Below are 18,559 nucleotides of genomic sequence, written 5' to 3'. Positions count from 1 at the left end.
GCTGCAGGGGTTTCCCGCCGTGCGCGGCGCGGCCCGAGCGAACCGCGCGCCCCCGCCACGGCGCCCCGCGCGCGCTGACCCACGGGGCGGCCCGGCCCGGCCGCCCCCCGCCCCGCCGCCGCCGCCGCCGCCGTGCCCCCGGCCGCCCCGCCGCGCCCCCCGCCGCACGGGCCGCCCCGCCCGGTCCGGCCCGCGCCTCCCCGGAGCGCCGGGCGGGGAGGGGCGGGCACAGCGGCCCGCCGCGGCGGAAGGAGCCCGCCGGCCGCAGCCCGGCTCCCGGCGCTGCCCGCGCGCGGTGAGGCGCAGCCCCCGCGGCTCCGCGCACCTGCCGGGCCGCCCCCCCGCCGCGGGCCCGGGCACAGGCACCTGCCGGCGCCGCCGGGCCTCCCGCACCTGCGCCACCCCCCTGCCGGGCCGGGCCGGGCCGGGCCGTGCGGCGGCGGGCGCCGTTTCTCGGCGGGCAGGGCATGGCGGTGCGCTGAGATGAAAGTGACCGTGTGCTTCGGGCGGACGGGGATCGTGGTGCCCTGCAAGGACGGGCAGCTCCGCGTGCGGGACCTGACCCAGCAGGCCCTGCAGCGCTACCGCAAGGCCCAGGAGAAGGTGAGGGCGCGGGGCCGCGCCGGCCCGCCGCGGGGGCCGGGCCGTGCGCGCAGCCGGCCTGCGGGGTGAGGGGCGGCCGGGAGGGGGGCGGCCAGCGCCGAGGGGTGGCCGGGGGGAAGGCCCGGGGCCGGCGGCGGGGGCCGGGTGCGGGCCGGCGGCGGGGCCGGGCCGGCGGCGCTGAGGGGTGGGCTGCCGGGCCGCGGGGCCCGCGGGGATGGCCCGGCCGCTCCCGCCTGGCGTGGCCCTGCCGCCCACCCCCCGCCAGATGCTTTGGTGAACAGCGGGTGCTGGCGGGCCGGGAGCGTGTTCCGCTGGGTTAACGCGCTGGCGCGGCTTGTTTTACATGTTTTAGGGTTTCTTGTTGTTGCTGTGCAAGTTGACTAAGCAACTCGATACAGACACAAACAAAACTTAAGTTATTTTAATTAAATCTTGTGTTTTCTGGCATCAGGTGCTGTCTGTATGGGCAGATGACTTCGTTTACACGAAAGGAGCTCCAGTTTTTCATAGTTTGTATCTAATAGAGCATAAAAATACTTCTTTCTTTTTCCTCCAAGAGGCAGGTGCTGAAGGCTAATGGGATACTGTTTAATATTGATGAAAGGCGTAGTGTTGCAAGTACAGCTTTGTGAAAGAGATTCCAGTTATGAGCCCTGAATTAAGGGCTTGCAGGATTGTCCATCCTAAGACATCTGAATAAAAAGGAAGAGTACAGCCAACAGCTTATGGGATCTGGTTTGTGCCCTGTGCTGGTTTCTTCTGTGCCCCATCGATCGTTTGATATCCTGAGTGCAAAACTGGAAGTAAAATTCTTGTTCTCACAGGTTTATTTTGTGAGAAGCTTGCTAGTGATGTATTAAATCCATCGTGAACATCCGAGACTGCTCTGTGTTAGAGAATATAGTGGTCACCACGTTAGTCTTTCTGAGCAAGTGTTGTGCTTTAACCTGCTGTAAGATGCATAGAGCTTGACACATATTTTGTATGAAAAACCTTCCTAATGAATATGGCATGTGTTTAATAATTGCAGAATGTTTATAGAATACTTGGTGCTGTGACAGCCAACAGTCAGTGAGATCTTTTGCACTGAAGTATGGTTCAGAGTACTAAAATAGGCGTATGGTGGTCTTGGTTCAAGAGGGGTGTATCAGAAACAGAATTACTTTCAGCTGAATTGAACTTAGAAATTTAAAATTTGATTTCAGCTTTGATTTGTGCCTCTGATGACACTGGCATTAGTCTCATGGTGATGGCTGAAAGGTGGCCTGCAAAGCTTTTGTATCAATACTTCAAATGACTTTCCTTCTTTCCTCTTTATTTAATTCCTTTAGAAAGAAGTAAAAAGGTCTCTGCATTTCTAGGTAAGGCCCTGCCTGTTCTGGAAGGCTCAGTAAGTAATTTATGGGAGAGAAATTCCAGCAATGTGAGAAGGGCTCAGATAAATGGCAGACGTTTAAGATGTGCTGCAGTCCAATTAGATTCTCATGAATTTGAACCAAATTTGCTATTTACGTAATATTTAAAGAAAAATACATTTATGCTAAGCAGTCATCTGCTGTGCCCCCGTCAGTGTGAGTTCAAAATCATCTGGCCTTCTCTATAGGACAGCCACAGGCCAGACTACACATTTTCTGACCTTGTTGTATTTCTTGACTTTTTGCAAATAAAACTTTTTTCTGACTGTTTCCTTATAGAAGTCTTGAGTTCCCTATTATGTATGGTAGATGGACAAAGTGCATACAGGCCAGTTTGTTCAAAAATTGCTGATCACCTCGAGTAACAGTTATTCAAAGCTTGTATGGAGAAATGTAAAGAGGCGGGGGTGGGAAGCAACCCAAGGGCCTGAAAAATACGGAACAGGTTTTCATTCAAGTCACTAAAGAAAGTTTTATGACCTCTGCACCTTCTGTCCCCCCTGTTCACTAGAAATTTCAACAGTTCTCTTGCAGTGCTTTGATTAATTAGTCTTCAGCCTACATGATATGCAGTGGAACTAGCCAAAAAGATGAACAGATAAATTTCCTCTTATCTTGACAAGCATCATTTGGAGTTCGTGCTCATTCCTGAGGGAAAATTTGGGGTTGGTAAAGTAGATCGTACAGAGTAGCATACAATTAATTTTATTACCTTGTGGAGAGTTTTTTCCCAATCTGTCATGGATGGATTGGGTGTTTTGCATTTTCCTTTTATCGCCTCCTGCTAAAGTTAACTTTCTTTACAAAATTGTAGAATATTATAGAGGATGGGATTATTTTAAGATAATCAGCAGCTAGAACTACTGTGAGATGTAGGCATGTTAACAGGTTTATGTTAAAGATAACTGAAGATTTGTTTTTCTTTTAAAAATATTTAGAATGTTTGGAATGCTTCCTGTGGCACAATGCTGCTGTTTCTGTTGGCAGGTTAAGTGTTCTTTACGTAATTTTTTTGTCAAGTGTTAAATTTTTTTTAAAGAATAAAGTAGAAAATGGTATTGTTGAAGTGCCTAAAGTATTTGGAGAAGGGAGGAAAACTGATACAAGGAGTATCTTTTGTAGTTGCAGAATGGAAAATGGAAAAGGTAGCTAGGAGACAAGCTTTAGGAATTTTTATTTAGTTATGGTACTGTCAAATACTACAAACATGTGGGAGGCTGTGTATTTTGGGGGTTGTTCTGGCAGCATAGTTTTGCTGTTATTTGCAGTTGCTTGTCTAGTAAAGGGGAAGATAGGAGGTTAGAATATTAATTAATGTATTTGTAAAATACTTTGTGTACAAAACTAGAAAAAAATTTAATCGGTTTAAAGTTCTCAGTGCAACTTTGTACTTGTAATGAGAGGAAAGTTGATGCAGTAAATGACTTGGTCTCATTTCTGTGAGACTCTTGGTAAATAGCTGAGAACCCTGCAGGCAGCTGCTTATTGTAGCCTGCTGTGTTTCCTTAGCGAGTTTGATTTGGTTTCTTGGCTGGGCTGTATTGGCAAGGTTCAGTCATGAAGGCTCAATTGCTCCGTTAACTGAAACAAAATACTGGGCCAGTTTCAGCTGAAAAATCAGACTGATTATTTTTTGATCCTGCTGAGTTTAGCAGTAGGTTTCAGAGGTACTGTTGCAGTTCTGAATGGGCAGATCTTGTCTGATTCACTGGAAAGGTACAAGTAACTGTCTGGATTTAAGAATATAGAAGTTAAGAAAACGTTTTGTTGATCAGCTGCTTTGTGAGAGCTGTGAATAAATTTTCAGGGAAGTGACTCATCTAGGAAAGTAACTTGTGTTCAATGAAATGAAGATTGGTGGAACTTTTTTTTTTTGTGACTCAGCATCTGCTTTTGTTGCTGTTTAGTGATGTGTGTGTTAAGGCTTCCTGCTGACAGGTAGATACAGTAGGATTGATGATTCCTTATTCTCAGCCCAGTCCCTTAGTATTTCTTGTAACTTGGTTTATTTGGTGCCTTGGGGAGCACTTGCATGTCGTCTGTTGTATTTAGGAGTCTTTGCTTGAGTGAGAGCAGATGCACTGCAGAAGGCTTGAGTTGCTGTGCCTGTTGCCGTGTTTGGTCTCCGTGGCTGTAAGGCGTAGCCCTTGGATGCCAGACGACCTCCTCGATTATCGTTTTTCCGTGAAGTGAGAGAGACCTTTTGTTTGTTTTTTTTCCCCCCTGAGTATGTGGATGAGAGGGGGATGAAGAGGGGTTCTGGGTCAGCACTGAAGGGTTCAGTATGCTCTTGTGGTGTTGCCTGGGTCTGCATGGTCCTGTTGGAAGTGATTCCTCAGTGCATGTGGAGCTAAATGCATTCGAGCAAAAGGCATCGTTGTGCGCATACTTCTTCCCTCTGAAATGCCACTCCCCCCAAGCAGGAGGCAATACTTGAATTACCAGCTTTGTAGTGAGCCCTTGGTTCAGCTGGAGATGCTAATTTGCAAACTCAAAGGCCTTTAATGCTGTTGATACAGAAGGTGATGTACACCCAGGGAAACTAATAGCTACAGGACCAGCAAGTGAAATCCACAATGACTTTTCTTCTAGCTGTAGTGTAACTTTTCCCAGGAAAATGTATTTCTTAGGAAGATGTATACAACCTTGCTCTTCCAGATGTTCTTCATCTTTCTGGAGGAGCCAGAGATGGGGAAGTGGTATTTATAATTCGTATGTTAATTGACTCACTTTTGCATGTGTGGCATCTACTTAGATGACTTGGAGTGACTACTTGGGCTGTCTGAAGTCTTGTTTATAGAAGCCAGTTGAATAGATGGCAAATGGAAACCATGTAGCAGAATTAATAAGCACTGCAATTTGTCACTTAAATATCAGTTGAAGATTGGTCATTTTAAGCACAGTTAAGTTCTTGAGTAGCTCACTTGAACATCCTTTGTCGGCCTCCCTTCGGGAATGCTGACACAGACAATCAAATATTAGTTGAACTATCTTACAGGGGCTTGTTCTGCAGTTGTTACAGGCATTAGAGTGTGTGTTTCCACTGATGAGAACGTACAGAAGCCAGCAGTTGATTTCTGGAATGGTAATGGTAATTTTGATTGGCAGTCAGACTGAGTAGGAAGCAGTAATACAGTGACTAAGTTGATTCAAGAACGGTGCATTTTGATTAGAGCAAAAATAGTGGGTGGTTTGGGTTGTATTGGCAGTCTTTCCCAAATTAGATGTATTTAAAGAGCGAACGTTGCAGGTTGACTGTCTATTGATTCCTATTAATAAAATACTTTTACCCTTTCTTTCTGTTCTTGCTTGCCCGACAACATGACAGTTAGTTTTGGCATTATGTATTGCTGTTGTAAGTCAGCCAGCAAGCAGAAGGAGTACTAAATGTTCTTGTAGTTTCTCTAAAAAGCTTGGAGGTAGGGAAAATGACAATTTATTTTGACTCTAAACTCTATGCTTACCAAAAATATTTGCAAAAATGTAACAGATTTCTTCAGAAGGTGTATGTGGAAAGTTGTGAAAGAAATCCTTTGTTACGAACATTTTTCAGTTTTGGGCAAATCATAAGTATTTAGTCCTTTATAAGGGCAGTTATATGGTTGTATTTGTGTGGCACATTTGTCTTGGACCTGATTTCAAGTTTGGGGGAGGGTGCTTTTCTTAATTTTGGTTTTGTTTGTTTGGGTTTTTTTCCTGTCCCAGTTTGTCTTTGAAAGTCTATTTTATGCTCTAATAGTGATGGGGTTAATCTCTAATCTTTGTTTTACCAAAACAATTCTAAATTGCATTTTTAAGTACTTTTTTTGCTAGGAAATATTTTAACTATTTATTTGCATAGTTGCCTTAGCATTGCTCAAGCAGCTATGGTATGTTAGCATGCTTTTACATTGCATTGGAAACTGATGTATTTCAAGGAACAGGTTGGTTATCACGTCTGCGTTCACGCTTCAGTTTTGTCCACTACGATATCATACTAAAAAAGGAGACTATTACCTGATACACTGCCTTTACTGTTGTATGAGTGTGTGTAACTGACTGATATTTAGGAAGACAGGCCATGTAAGTAGAGGGGGTGATGAAAAGGGAAGGACACAAATGTTTTGAAAAAGATCTATATAAACCAAACTCTGTTACTGAATTAGTAACACTGGTGTGGTGTGATGGTATTTCATTGAGACCAGAAATAGCTTTCTAGTGACAGAATTTTGGGTGTCTCAGAATTTTCAGGATCACTTTTATGGTCATCCTGAAAAACTGAGTTAAAAAGTGCCTGCCTTTTTATCACTTTTGCCTAAATTGTCTGCTGATGTGCTGCATCATAGCCACTAGTGGTGTAGTGGTGTAATGAGATTTTTGGTAGATTTCCAGTTTCCTTTTCTCTCTTTAACAGGTGTTTATAATTCAAACAGAAAAAACTGCCATTGAACTTTGTTGAACTTGCATTAGAAGATGTCTTATAGGACATTATGTACTTCGGTACCATGGAAAAGAAATTTTTGGATCCCTTTGTACTTTTTAAGTAGACTGCTGCCAGTAACTTAATACTCAGCCAAAAGCCCAAGTTACTTTGTGTTAATGTGTTTCAGGGGAGCTCAGTTGAAGGGTAGAGCTGAATAAAACTGGTGGAAATTTACAGGTAAAATGAGAAAAACTCATCCTGGAAACACTGCAGGTCAGACTTCAGCATATGTGATAACACACAGTTTTCATTTTTGTTTCCCAGTTCTGAGTACTATTCAGTTGTTATCACTTGAGGGACAGCAAAGATTTTGTAATAACTGAGTGTTAGAAGTCGTAGAAGGAAGACTTGAAGAGCAGTACAGAGTTCTCAGTAGTGACTGCTTCCTGTTGCTCTTTGCCCAGTTGAAGATGAACTCTGAGTAGTCTTGTATGAATTTGTGAAGAAGGGATTTAAACCCCAAATGGTACTTTTGTGTGTGTATTTACAATTAGAGAAGCATCATGTAGTATGGTAGTCTTAATTACATTAAAAAATAATCCTTCTGGAATAGGATGGAGCCAGGAGGTGCTTTTGCTTGCTGCATAAAATGCAGCTTTTTTTTTTTTTTTTTCTAAGTAGTTGCAAACGGAGGGTTGTATTGTATTGGTATTTTCTTAAAAACTTAATGTTTTTAACAGATACAGTTATTTGGGAATAATGCTTCATGTTTTATGACTGTACTTTCCTCCTTACTTGTTCAGTATGATAGGGGTCAGTTAAAATGCACCATACTGTGCAGAGTCTTGCATCCTGCTACTGAAGCAGCAGATCTCCTCCCCCATTGAGCGGAACATTCTTTAGGCTTTCCTAATGATGCTGATGTCATAACTGCAGCTTTCCTAGGCATGAAGACCTATAGCTTCATTACTGAAAACTCCCTCTAGCCCCCTGTTAAGATGCCTGTGTTTCATCCTTAATGAATATGATAATGCTAAAGGTCTTGAGCAATTAGTATCATTGAGAACAGATTCTGCTTTGTATTTTTGTATTTCATTCTTGAGTCTTGCTTATGCATAAAGATATATGTATTTTATGTCAGGGAACTGACTGAACAGAAATGAGGGGCTCGTGTGAATGACTTGTTGATACAAATGAACTTGTAAATTCCACTCACCACATAGTGCCTGGGATAGATATATTGGTAAACTGAGAAAGCTACTTCATATGAAAAATTTAGAAAATCAGCATGTTATAAAAACTTTTGGAAAAAAAAAAAAAGCCTGTGCAGTACTTGCATAGTATCTTCCTTAAAGCATTTTTTGTTCCACTCAAGTTATATGTTGTTGTGGTAGATCTGTAAGTCTTTATCAGTACTTTTATTTCTTACATAGAATTACTTCAATAACTTCTTTGTAAGGAAAACTTTCTGTTATAAGAAATTACTGATTGCACTGGTTAGCATGTGGGTGGGTTTTTTTTTTTTTTACTGTTATGCTCACTTTAAAGAGGATATGTGTAAGACCTGATTCTGTACTTGTTTTTTTCTTATGCCTAGTGATTGTGCTATAGACACCTCCATTAAGTGAACTGTTGTAATGTTTTAATGTCGTCTAAATCTGTCTTACTTTCCGGTGTAAACCTGTAATTTTTATGTCACCAGTACATCCATTCAGAACTGATGACTTTGCTTTGTTGTGGCAGGTGCCATAGCACTACTCCAGTGCTTAGATTTGCTTTTGGGAATGCTCCTAAATTGGGAGGTTTAAATAAGTTGCTCATTGGTTTCATGAGGGTGCACTGGCAGCATTTATTGCCATAGTGAGCCCTCTTGCTTCAGTGCTTTGCTGTATTGGTTGTTACATGTATGAAAAAGAAAACTATGGAATGCTTGAATGAACATGCTTCTTAGAGCTGGTAATAAGGATACCATTTGTATGAATGGTAGATAGGGAGGAAGATGGATGACTGTAGTCTAACAAAGACTGATATTTGGAATCACAGAATTCAGTCTGATGTGTAGAGGCTAATGGCTGGCTCTGAGCTCTTTCTTTTTCTGGCTAGAGATTCAGCATCAAAGATGAGGCTCCATTGAGCCAAATGGTTTTGCAGTACAGCTTATCTGATAGAATGTTTTCCAGATTCCCAGTAAAATACTAGCTATTAGTGAATATTAACAAGCACCCTCCCTATCATTTTCCTTCACAAAAATGCAGTGATTTTTCAATCAGTAGAAGAAAATGGAGTGCGTAGACCAAAGGAGAATTTGATATGATTCAAAGAAGCTGAGACCTGCATTCCTGGAAATTGTGTGTCTTTTTTTTTTTTTTTTTTTATTTGACTAATCAGTTCCTCTGTTCATCTCTCTTCCCTAAAACCTTAGAAGACCTTCAGATCATTATAGAAGATACTATCTCATTCTCATCAATCCATCAACAGCTGAGCTGACCTTTTTTATTGGCAAACCTGAATATCTAAGTTACAGATTTTCTGATGGAAGGAAAAATTACATAATTATCTCCCGTTTCTTCTAATTTGGGTATCAGTGTACAGGTCAACTAAAAATAGTTCCAGCTCCAAAGATGTTAGAATCCAGCATGTCTCTATTTTGGCCTTTGGAAGAGAGACAAGTCAGAAATCCTGGTGGGATAATCCCCTTTATGTGGTGGGTTTGTTCAAACTCTGGAATGGACTTTGGGCATCCACCTGGAGACCATCCTACAGTTGAGGATTATTTCTTTTAATTTGGGCATGGGTTTATTCCTTCCCATTATCTGTGAACGGTGGAGTGGTAGTTAGTGTTTCCACGTTTCCCTGAAAGCTACCGTTACAAGGTTCTGTCCTTCCAGTAAGTAGGTGGGTGACCTTCAGCTGCTACAGAAGGTGACTGGTTGAAAAGGTGCATATACCTGCTCTGCAGCTGCTCTCTTGGCTGGTGTGCCTGTGGGGCAGACAGACTTAAGCTAAACACATCTTTATAAATTTCAGCGATGTCCGTATAGAAGTAGCTCCTTATTTATGTTTCTCCTCAAACTAGATGTTTTGAGGGCATATAGTCTTTTCTAGCCTTTTTTCTTTTGTTTTGTTAGTCTTGCAGTGTTGCATGTCATTAATGGTGATAAGGCCAGAATTTCATGTAGAGGGTTTGGGGTGTAATTCTACCATGTTTCTATGTTTTAAGGAGTCTAATTGCTACTTAATGTAGGCACCATTCAGTTCTATTCCTGTAGGACAGGCATTTTTTGTTGAATGCAGTCTTTGGTGGCATAGTTTGCCTGCTGTGACCTTGCCTAAACTGATATGTTTTATTTATTATTTTTTTAATACCCCCCCGTGATACTAATTTGGTGACAAATTTGATGGATAATATTTTGAGTGTTACAAAGCTTTCCACTAACATTCTCTGCTTGCCAACTTTATTGTTTCTGAGCACAAGCCAGAAGTGAAACCAGACTGCAAACTTCAGGCTTACGATTTTGCTGTTAGTGGAAGTGATTTGAACACTGACCTTTTGTAAGTGATGTGTTTTACGAATAAGGGAGATAGCTGAGTTCTAGGTCATATACTAACTTCTCTGTCCGTAGCTTGTCAGAACCCTGCAGCCCCTGTCTAGAGGCCAGTTGCAGAATGTCTTTGCTGGTTCCCTGGTTGAGCAGCTATTGGAATTCTCATTCTGCCAGCTGTAACCTTTTCTGTAAGGCTTTCTTAACTAGTTCAGTAAGGATTTTGATGGGGGGTTCTTAGGATTTTTGTTGAATTTATCCTAGATGCTAAACACCACAAAGGTGGGATAGAAGTACAGTAGAGCAGAAGTAGGGAGAGCAATAATAAACAAGGCTACTTGTGATGGTGTAGCTTTTCTAAAAATAGAAGTAATTCAGGGGGTTTACAAATCTGATCGAGGTGAGATTGCCATTTTGCAGCAGTTTAAGCCTTGAAAGGCTTATTCATACCTTTTCTCTTTCATGAGTAGTAAGGCCTGTGCAGCTAATGAAAACTGTTCCTCAATCTATCCAGGACAAAACCAAGTGGGTAACTTCCTCTGATCCTCTAGCCTGTGTCATAATTTGTCATCAATAAACTGGATGATTGTCCTGCATCTCACCTGTACTTTTTTTTAACTGAAACAAGCTTCTGCTTTTGAAATAAATAGTCTTGAAGTCTTACGTTCGCTACTTAAGTTATTTCTTTAGAGGGGTTCTTATTAATTATTTTGCTTGTTACTTGAACTGTGAGTTAATCTGTGTGGAAATCAGAAGCTATACAGGAAAGTTTGTGGGTTTTTTTTCTTTTGTTTTGTTGTGTGGTTTTTTGTGTTTGGTTTTTTTTTCCCCCCCTCTCTGAGTAAAGACTCCAGAGGGCTTCTATTTAGAAAGAAATCTTCCCATGTCTTGTGTGAGAGAGAAAGACTTGCTGAAGTTTTTCAAGGACCAAAGGGAGTTAACATGCTTAGCTCCCACGGAATTAGACTTGTTTGGAAAACTTAGCCGCTGCCAATTCACAATTAATTTTCCCCTGCTGGCTGTAATGAATGTATTCTGAACAAATGTTTCAGGAGCCCCTGGCATTACAAGCTACAAAAAGAAAACTCCCTGAAGAGCTGGAAACCTGGAATAGTTGTGTTAGGCAACAAAAGGGAGAAGGTTTATTGACATTTTGACTGTGCATCGAGAAAGACCAATGTTTACATAGTAGTAGTGATGATGCAGGTGGTGTTTAGACTGCTGTGAAAAAGAAGATTATTTTTTTTTTCAGGGTGGTGAGAGGGAAGGGAAGTAGACGTTTGTATGTGAGGAAAAAAATACTATCTAAAGTTAGGGTCTGTCCTGTCATTGATAAATGATGACTCCTTTATGTCAGGCAAGAAGATTAGCACTTGAAAATCTAGAGAAAAGTCTTCTGTGTTAATATTTCAGGAATAGTTATTTGGATAGCTCTCATTCAGCTGCTGACTGATGGGAGATACTAACTACCTGAAAAACCCTTATAGAAACCACTCCACTGGCTTTACAGACAGCAAAATTAAGAATCAAGTTTTGCTTGAAATACTAATATAACTCAGAAATGCTCAAAAGAACACTCATGGCGTGTGCATTTTAAATATGTTACTTCTGAGGGGTTTTTCCTCCTTATGATTACTGCTGTGTTCAATCCACTTTTTAAAAAATATCAACAGAACAGAATTGTTCTAAACTGTTACGCTTTTCATGTACTCCTATTTGAAATAAAATGGGAGTATGCCAACGTTGATCCCTTATTCCTGGAGTCTGGAAAAAATTTGGTTTGGGCCATCTTCCATTTACATTAGATTTTCTGTGTTTGGTGTGTGTGTGTAATTACAGCAAATCAGAAACTGAAAGGAGTAGGTGGTTTGCTTTTGTACATGCAATGTGCTTTTTTCTCTTGTTAGACCTTTCATGTATTGTTAAAAATGTAGTGCTGAAATTGGACTGTATTATCCTTCTTATTCTTCTTGTCCCAGCTCTCTGCTAGCTGTGCTTGCAACGTGTTTTTTTTGTTTTGCTGCAGCAACATTCACTATCATTTAATTCTGAATAGGGGCTAAATACCACTTTATATATAATGAATTTTGCAGTTATGTGTGTTACCATCATATTCTTTCTTGCCTGGAAGAACAAAATACATATTCATTGCTATCACCATTTCATTAAATAAGTGATACTCAAAGATGCTAGGACCATGCTAGATAGGTCTTTTTTGGTAAGTTCAGATGGTACATACATCTGGCAGTGTACGCACATTGTTTTGTGTTGGTATGACACAGCCATCTTTTGAATTCAATGAAAGTGGAGGAGTCTGGCGTATTGTTCATATTGCAGTTCATTAATGGCTGTAGATATGAAATGAGCATCTCACTAAATGGAAGTCTTGGTCAACCTCTGACTCTTGCCTTAAGGGTTTAAGAATAAACAATATGAAAAAAAATACCAGCTTCTTTCCAGATGGCTAAATGCTTGATGTGTCTTTATGTTTAGCTGTCATTCAAATGTGAATGCTGTGGTGATTATAAGTGTCTTCTGTTTTTCTGGTTTGAAATGATCCCTTTTGTGCATTGTGTTTAGAGATTAACTATTTGACTTATCAATAGGGATTTTAGGGGGAAAAAAACCCACAAGTTGATGGTATAGCAAAATCCAGGATGTTAGTGTTCATAAACAGATTTGACAGTGCAGGTCTTGGTTCCATGTACCACGCTGCAGGCAGTAGTTGATTTGAAATAGGTTGTAGTGGACTATTAACATTCTGCAAAGTGCTAATTCAGTTTTGAAACAACTTGTGTGTGATGAGTTTCATACTAATGGTTTTTGTTAGTGAAAAAATGTTTTTCTGCAATCTGGTGTGGGGGGGCAGTTTTATAGAGGAGGCTTTGTTGGGAAGAAGTTTCTTCTAACTGGTAAGAAAAAAAGCTAGATTTAGTTTTAAAACAGAGTGTGAATTGTACTTTCGACATGAGGGATTTAGATAAATATGTGAGTCAATACCCAAAGATACAACGTACAATTCAGTGATCAAATTGTTTAATACTGTTGTAATCTTGCTAATGCTCACTTAATTAATTTTCAGTTTTTCTTGTTTTGTTTTGGAGCCTAACTTCGTAGTTAGTGTAGGAGGTATCTTAATAATGCAGCCAAAGCTGTTGCAGGTTCTGTAGGAGGCCATATCACTTGCCCTGTGTGACTCTTATACCAGCAAATTCTGAGGTTACTGTTTTTTTCTATTAATTGACGATGACTGTTTCCTTACTTAGTAGCCGTTTAAAGAAGAGTATCGACTGCTTCATTGCATGTGCTGGGTTCCTTTTTCAGGCACCACAGACAGCGATAAAATTCAGTGAAAGTAGATCCAGTTACTTTGAACAGCCTTCAGCGTCTTGGGCTGAACTCATCAGTGACTGGCAGTCTACTGGTGTTTGTCTATGTGAGTTGGGAAACAGATATAATCACCTCTGTTGATGAGAAGGTAACGTTACCCTGGAAGTACTGTAGGCAGTGCATAGTGATAAAGCAGACCTGTAACCTGGTTAGCTTTGAGCATTCGTGTGAATAACGGCTATGTTATGTCCTGGTTGCTGTAGGCGTTTCCCGTATGTCTTTGTTTAATTTTACAGTGAAATCTTACTTCTGTTGGTGCTTGAGCATGGCATAACATGTGGAGCCAACGTATGCGGATACAGTTGTGGAGAATGAATGAGGTAGCCAACTGAAAAGTAAATTGGATTCGTCTGTATGAGTGATGGATGGCATCGAACTGCAAATGAAAAGGAAGGTTGTAATGGCATCTTAGGATTGTTGCAAAATATATGCAAATACAGCATTTAATCAAGTTTGCTTACCAGCTGTTGTTTTCATTTGAAGTTTCTTGTGGGTTGTATTGACTGGATTAAAACTGTGTAAGGCAAGTTTCCATATGTCCCGCCTGCGAGCTCTGGAAAGAAATTTGTGGTCAGAGGGTTGGAGAAAGTTGCCACAAAACAGTAACTGGAACATGTGCCTCAGGTGTCATTTTCCACTTTTGAGCTGAATGCTCTACTTAGCTGTCTGTTAGCTGTTTTGCAGTGACTCTCATTTTGATTTGCTGCCTTCTCTTTTCCTTTTAAGTCTCTGAAGCTATTCCTTTCCAACTGTTTGGTGCTTCTGTTTTCCTGGAGGTACCTGGAGTAGCAGGAGAGAGCAGTTCTTTTTGTGCCTCAGGATAAGGGGCAGGGCTGGGGGAACCCTGCTGCACACTAGTGGTATTGAATTTCAATGAAAGAGTGAGTAACCTCATTCTCTTCTTGTTGTCTTCTACCTGGCCAAAATTCGCTTAATGAGATGTGGTTAGGCATATGGCTTAAAGTTTTGATGATGTGTTAATTCTGGCATGTTCTGTATTTCCAGTCAGGTGAAGGTGGAGGCTGATCTCAGGAGAGAGTTGCCCTTGTTGGGGTTTCATCCAGTTCCATCCCTTGGCTCTGCCAATGATTAGAGGTGGAGGTTGTTTGGGCTATTCACCAGGTGTATTTGCTGTATCTCAGAAGTCAAATACTAAAACTTAGTAATGTTTTACTATGATAGTATACATTTTATTAATATAACACAATGTAAGAGATTATATAATAATTTTCATGGTGTAATATTATGCTGGTATTTTTATTATTTTTTAAACTTGCTGGTCATTTTCTTTCAAACAGTAGCCAGAACCAATGAAGCTGACTAACCTTTATGGAATTGGGTAGTGCTTGCTAGCTGTGCCTTCAGAACATTCTTGCCCCAGTCATTTTTGCTGCTGAAAAGGGAAGGGGGAGGCTGATGAATGTAGCGTTTCATGTGAGAACAAAGCTGTGTGTAACAGCTTCATCTAATACAGACCTTGCTCCAACACACCTATATGGTTGAAAATCCTTTATTTCCTTCCCTGCACATCCAATTCAACCTGCTGTTGTCATATTGAATGTCAACACATGCAATCCCAACAATAGCTGACCTATGACTTTCCACCACTTTTTCTGCCCCTTCCCCCCCCCCCCCCCATCCCCCTGCCCCCTGCTTCTCTCTGTGGTAATGAACTTCTGCCTCAGAGGGACTCTGCTTACATCTTCTAATACTTCACGTATTTCAAACCACCATGGTTCTCTCAGCATCTTGTTAGCATTGAGGCCTACAACTATCCCTAACGGCTCTATTTTGGAGCACAGTGACCAAATGTACTGTGAAAAGTCATGTATTTTCTCTGTCTTCTGAGTGAGGAAAAAGACCCCAAATCCATGCTTGATGATTCTCTAAAGAGATCAATTTGCTGCAATTGCTAGTAGGTTATCACAGAGTGTGGAGAGAACTGATGAGGGTTGATATGGGAAGCGGCACCCTTGGGAATTAGTGCCATTGCTGCAAGGCACCAGCCTTGGGAATGTGGGTCTGGGGCCTGGCTGGCCTTACTGACCGTGCAAGTCTGTCAGCCTTCTGGCAGAATTCCCCCCAGCCTCTGCTCGCTGGTGGATCCATGCAGTAAATAGGATGTTACTGCAGCAGAAAAGTCCTACCCGTTTCTGTGAAATAAGTGAAGTACTTTTACGTGATGGAGGGAGGGGATTTTTTTCTTCCAAAAAATACGTAATGGCTTTCTATGTGGAGTTAAGGTTTTACTTCTGTAATTTACTACTGGTTTTTCCTACTTGAGCTTTGTCTGAAGCTTGTTTATGTTACAAGGTTTTACAGGATTTCAGCATACCTGATCTGCACTGTCTTACAGGCATTTGTGTTCTGTTTTGTGGGAGTTCTGAGTCTGTTACTCAGACACAGGTTTGAAACTCCCAGCTGCTTCTGATAAGCAGTTCTTTGTCAGCTGCAAATACATTAATCACCCTATCAAAGGAAGGCCCCAACAGCTGTAAATGGAATCATCTTAGATGGTTTCTAGGTGCAGGACTCAAGTAGTGGTGGCTGCTGTTACTGTAGATGTGGAGCCATTTATCGTTTATGTTCAAGGTCTGCTATGTTTCAGTTGTGAGTTTGTAACAAACTGAGTTCTGTGAATTGACAGCTCGTGTTTTTTGTTATCTGTAGCTGTATGGAATGGTTTAAATTTAAGGTATCTTTTGTTTTAGTTGGCAAAACAGCTATATTGCTTGCTTACTTAACCTGGACTGTGCTTTGAAATACAGTAGTTTTGTATGCATGCATGCCTCTCATTTTCTTAAGCCCCGCCCGCCCCCCCCCCCCCGGCCCCCCGGCCCCCTGCTCCTGCTATTTCTATGTGAGAAACGGGTGGCACTTTGAAGAGGTAGGGTAGCTTTACAGTTCTGTGTGCTCACTTAAAGTTGGATTTTAAGAAGTCATGACACCGGGCCCTCAAGCCCCCAGTGTTACCTTCATCTATCAAACAAAAAGCCAAACTCAATGCTAGTTAATTGTTTGCCAGATGCCTGTAGCTGTGTTAACAGTTTGCTTATTAGCATAACAATAGTACTCGGAATATTGTAGCTAATATTTGAAACGGAGAGCTTGGGATGTGAAAGGTGAAGCTTGAAATGTTGTGGATTTACTGAGAGACGTTTTGGAGCTGTTATATTAACTTACATAGGGGTGAGTCTTCTGTGTTTCTGCATTGTTGGAGCAATCTAGTCTAATGGGCTTGATGAGCTAAAGGATATTTTTAGGTTGTAATTGAAGATCAGTTTACACTTTCATTCTAGCATTTGTATAGTTATCTTTGATTCAGCCTGGCATAGAGTGCACTCCGGTTTCAACTGAGGCTTTAAGAGGAATGTGTTTGTAGTTGTTAGAACTGCAGTGTGTGGACCTCTTTGTCTAAATGTGTGTCTCCAGCTATCTTTGCCTGTTCTGGTTTTGCATACTTTTTCTTCACCAAAATATTTTTTTGTAAATATCACATGTTGGAGTGTAATGTAAAGGTGGGCTGTATGATCCCTGTACTTGATGTATTCTCAACATCGTGTTTTATTTAGATAGTGGGCCATAGTCAGAGGGTGGTTCTCATTCAGATTCAGTATAAAATCAGAATGCTCTTATTTTTGAAGGGTTCCAGTGCTGCAAATCAAAGTTTCAGTGTAACTTAAAATATCCTGGGTCATTCTGGATTCATTTATCTGTGCTCTGACTATTGGACTGTTGAGAATTGCATACTCAGGATATCTCTGCAGGTTTTTCTGTTTTCCTTCTCAGACCTAATGTGGGAGATAGGTGGCTAAACCCCAAGAAATATTCTGGTTCCTCTTTGCAAACACTCTCTCTGAGGGACAGAAGAGATTCACTGCTGTTCGGTTCTGCAGGGGCCTACAGTATGGAGCTGTCAAGTGACTTGGGTGGAGGAAACCCATTCACCATGCTCCCTTTGCCATGCTATCTGAAGAACTTCCCGTGTGTTTGTGTTCTATTCTTTGTCTGCCCAGACCTCCAAGCAGGATTATTAGCTTAAAATGTGAATGGGGACACTTTAAAAAAAGTGAAACTGGGGTGATGGTGGCATGTACGTAAGCAGTATGTCAGGTTGCTTATAGCAAGCGTCTTCACCTTGAGAGAGCCACCTAAGACAGAAGCTCTCTGATCTCTACGCCTTTCTTGCTGTAACGAGGTGGCTATTACAACTTGTAAATGTTTGCTTTTCCATCTACTTAAGAAAAACAGAAAGTGTTAATTGTACATGAAAATGAATCAGAGAAGGAACAAGGAAGAAAAAGAATAGGAGAAGGATGAGTTTCATTAATCCAAAATGAAGTCTGGCATATGGTGGTGTGAAGAGTGTAGGTGAAGGAGATGGAAAGAAGTGGTTACCGGTCCTTGCTGTTGTGTCTTAGTAGTATCTAGTCCCATTAATTTATCAGACCATAATGATTTGAAGATGGCTAAAGAGCAAGAAATATTGTAGGCCCTCTGGTGACTAGGGATTGTCTAGTGATTTTTATTTTGACCATTTAGCATGCTGATGGTGAGCTGTGCTTACTCTCAGTCAGTCTCATTGCAAAGATTAAAAAGAAACTTTTTGGTTTTTGGTTGTTTGTGTCTGCCTTCACTCAGTAGTCCCCTTGTCTTCAAAGAAAAACAAGGGAAGATTTTTCTGCCCTTTCACAGATATGTAACAATTTTTTGTGTGGTACTCTACAGGCCGTATGCATGGATTGTTTCGTTGTCTTTATTTGTTTTGTTCTTTCCACCCCAGTCCTTAAGAGCCAGCAAGGCAAACTATGTGAGCAGACTTAGCAAAGCTACAGATGTGTGGAGATAAAATCAACCTTCAGGACAAAGATAAATGTTTCTCTACTGACTTAGAGTCCTTCCTTTGACATAAGTTTTTTAGCACCTTCAAAGACAGAAACTTTTAAAATTGGGTATTTAAAGTGACCTTATGTAAAATTTCTTCCCCCACCACCCTCACTGGACTTCTTTTCTACTTCGTAATTGCACCATTTGGCTATAGCACATCCAGCGATGACTTAAAAAAAAAATATCAAAAAATGGGGGAAGAATAAGTTTTCATAACTGGTTTTAAAAGCTAAAGTAAATTAAGCTAAACAAAAATGTAGTGTTTGTGAAAAAAAAATACAGAAAATGAGATTTAAAAAAATTTAAAATCATTTGTTTAC

General features: G+C 41.2%; 1 protein-coding gene across 5 annotated transcripts in view; it reads left to right on the top strand.

Annotated features, from left to right (window-relative positions):
• Nucleotides 1-200: 200 nt before the first annotated feature.
• PARD3B (par-3 family cell polarity regulator beta) overlaps nt 201-18,559 on the top strand; it is a 413,289-nt gene continuing 394,930 nt past the window's right edge. For 3 of the 5 annotated variants that reach the window (XM_056349159.1, XM_056349157.1, XM_056349155.1), the window contains exon 1: nt 207-603. In XM_056349159.1, coding sequence (XP_056205134.1) covers nt 484-603 — 120 coding nt within the window. In that variant the 5' untranslated portion in view covers nt 207-483. Of the gene's footprint in view, nt 604-18,559 lie in introns of all 5 variants that reach the window. The other 2 variants (XM_056349160.1, XM_056349156.1) reach the window with 2 other exon arrangements.

The sequence above is a fragment of the Falco biarmicus genome, chromosome 8, assembly GCF_023638135.1.
Source record: "Falco biarmicus isolate bFalBia1 chromosome 8, bFalBia1.pri, whole genome shotgun sequence".
Lineage (NCBI taxonomy): Eukaryota > Metazoa > Chordata > Aves > Falconiformes > Falconidae > Falco > Falco biarmicus.
Note: the sequence above shows the minus strand (reverse complement) of the source record. Positions and strands in the feature narration are given on the sequence as shown.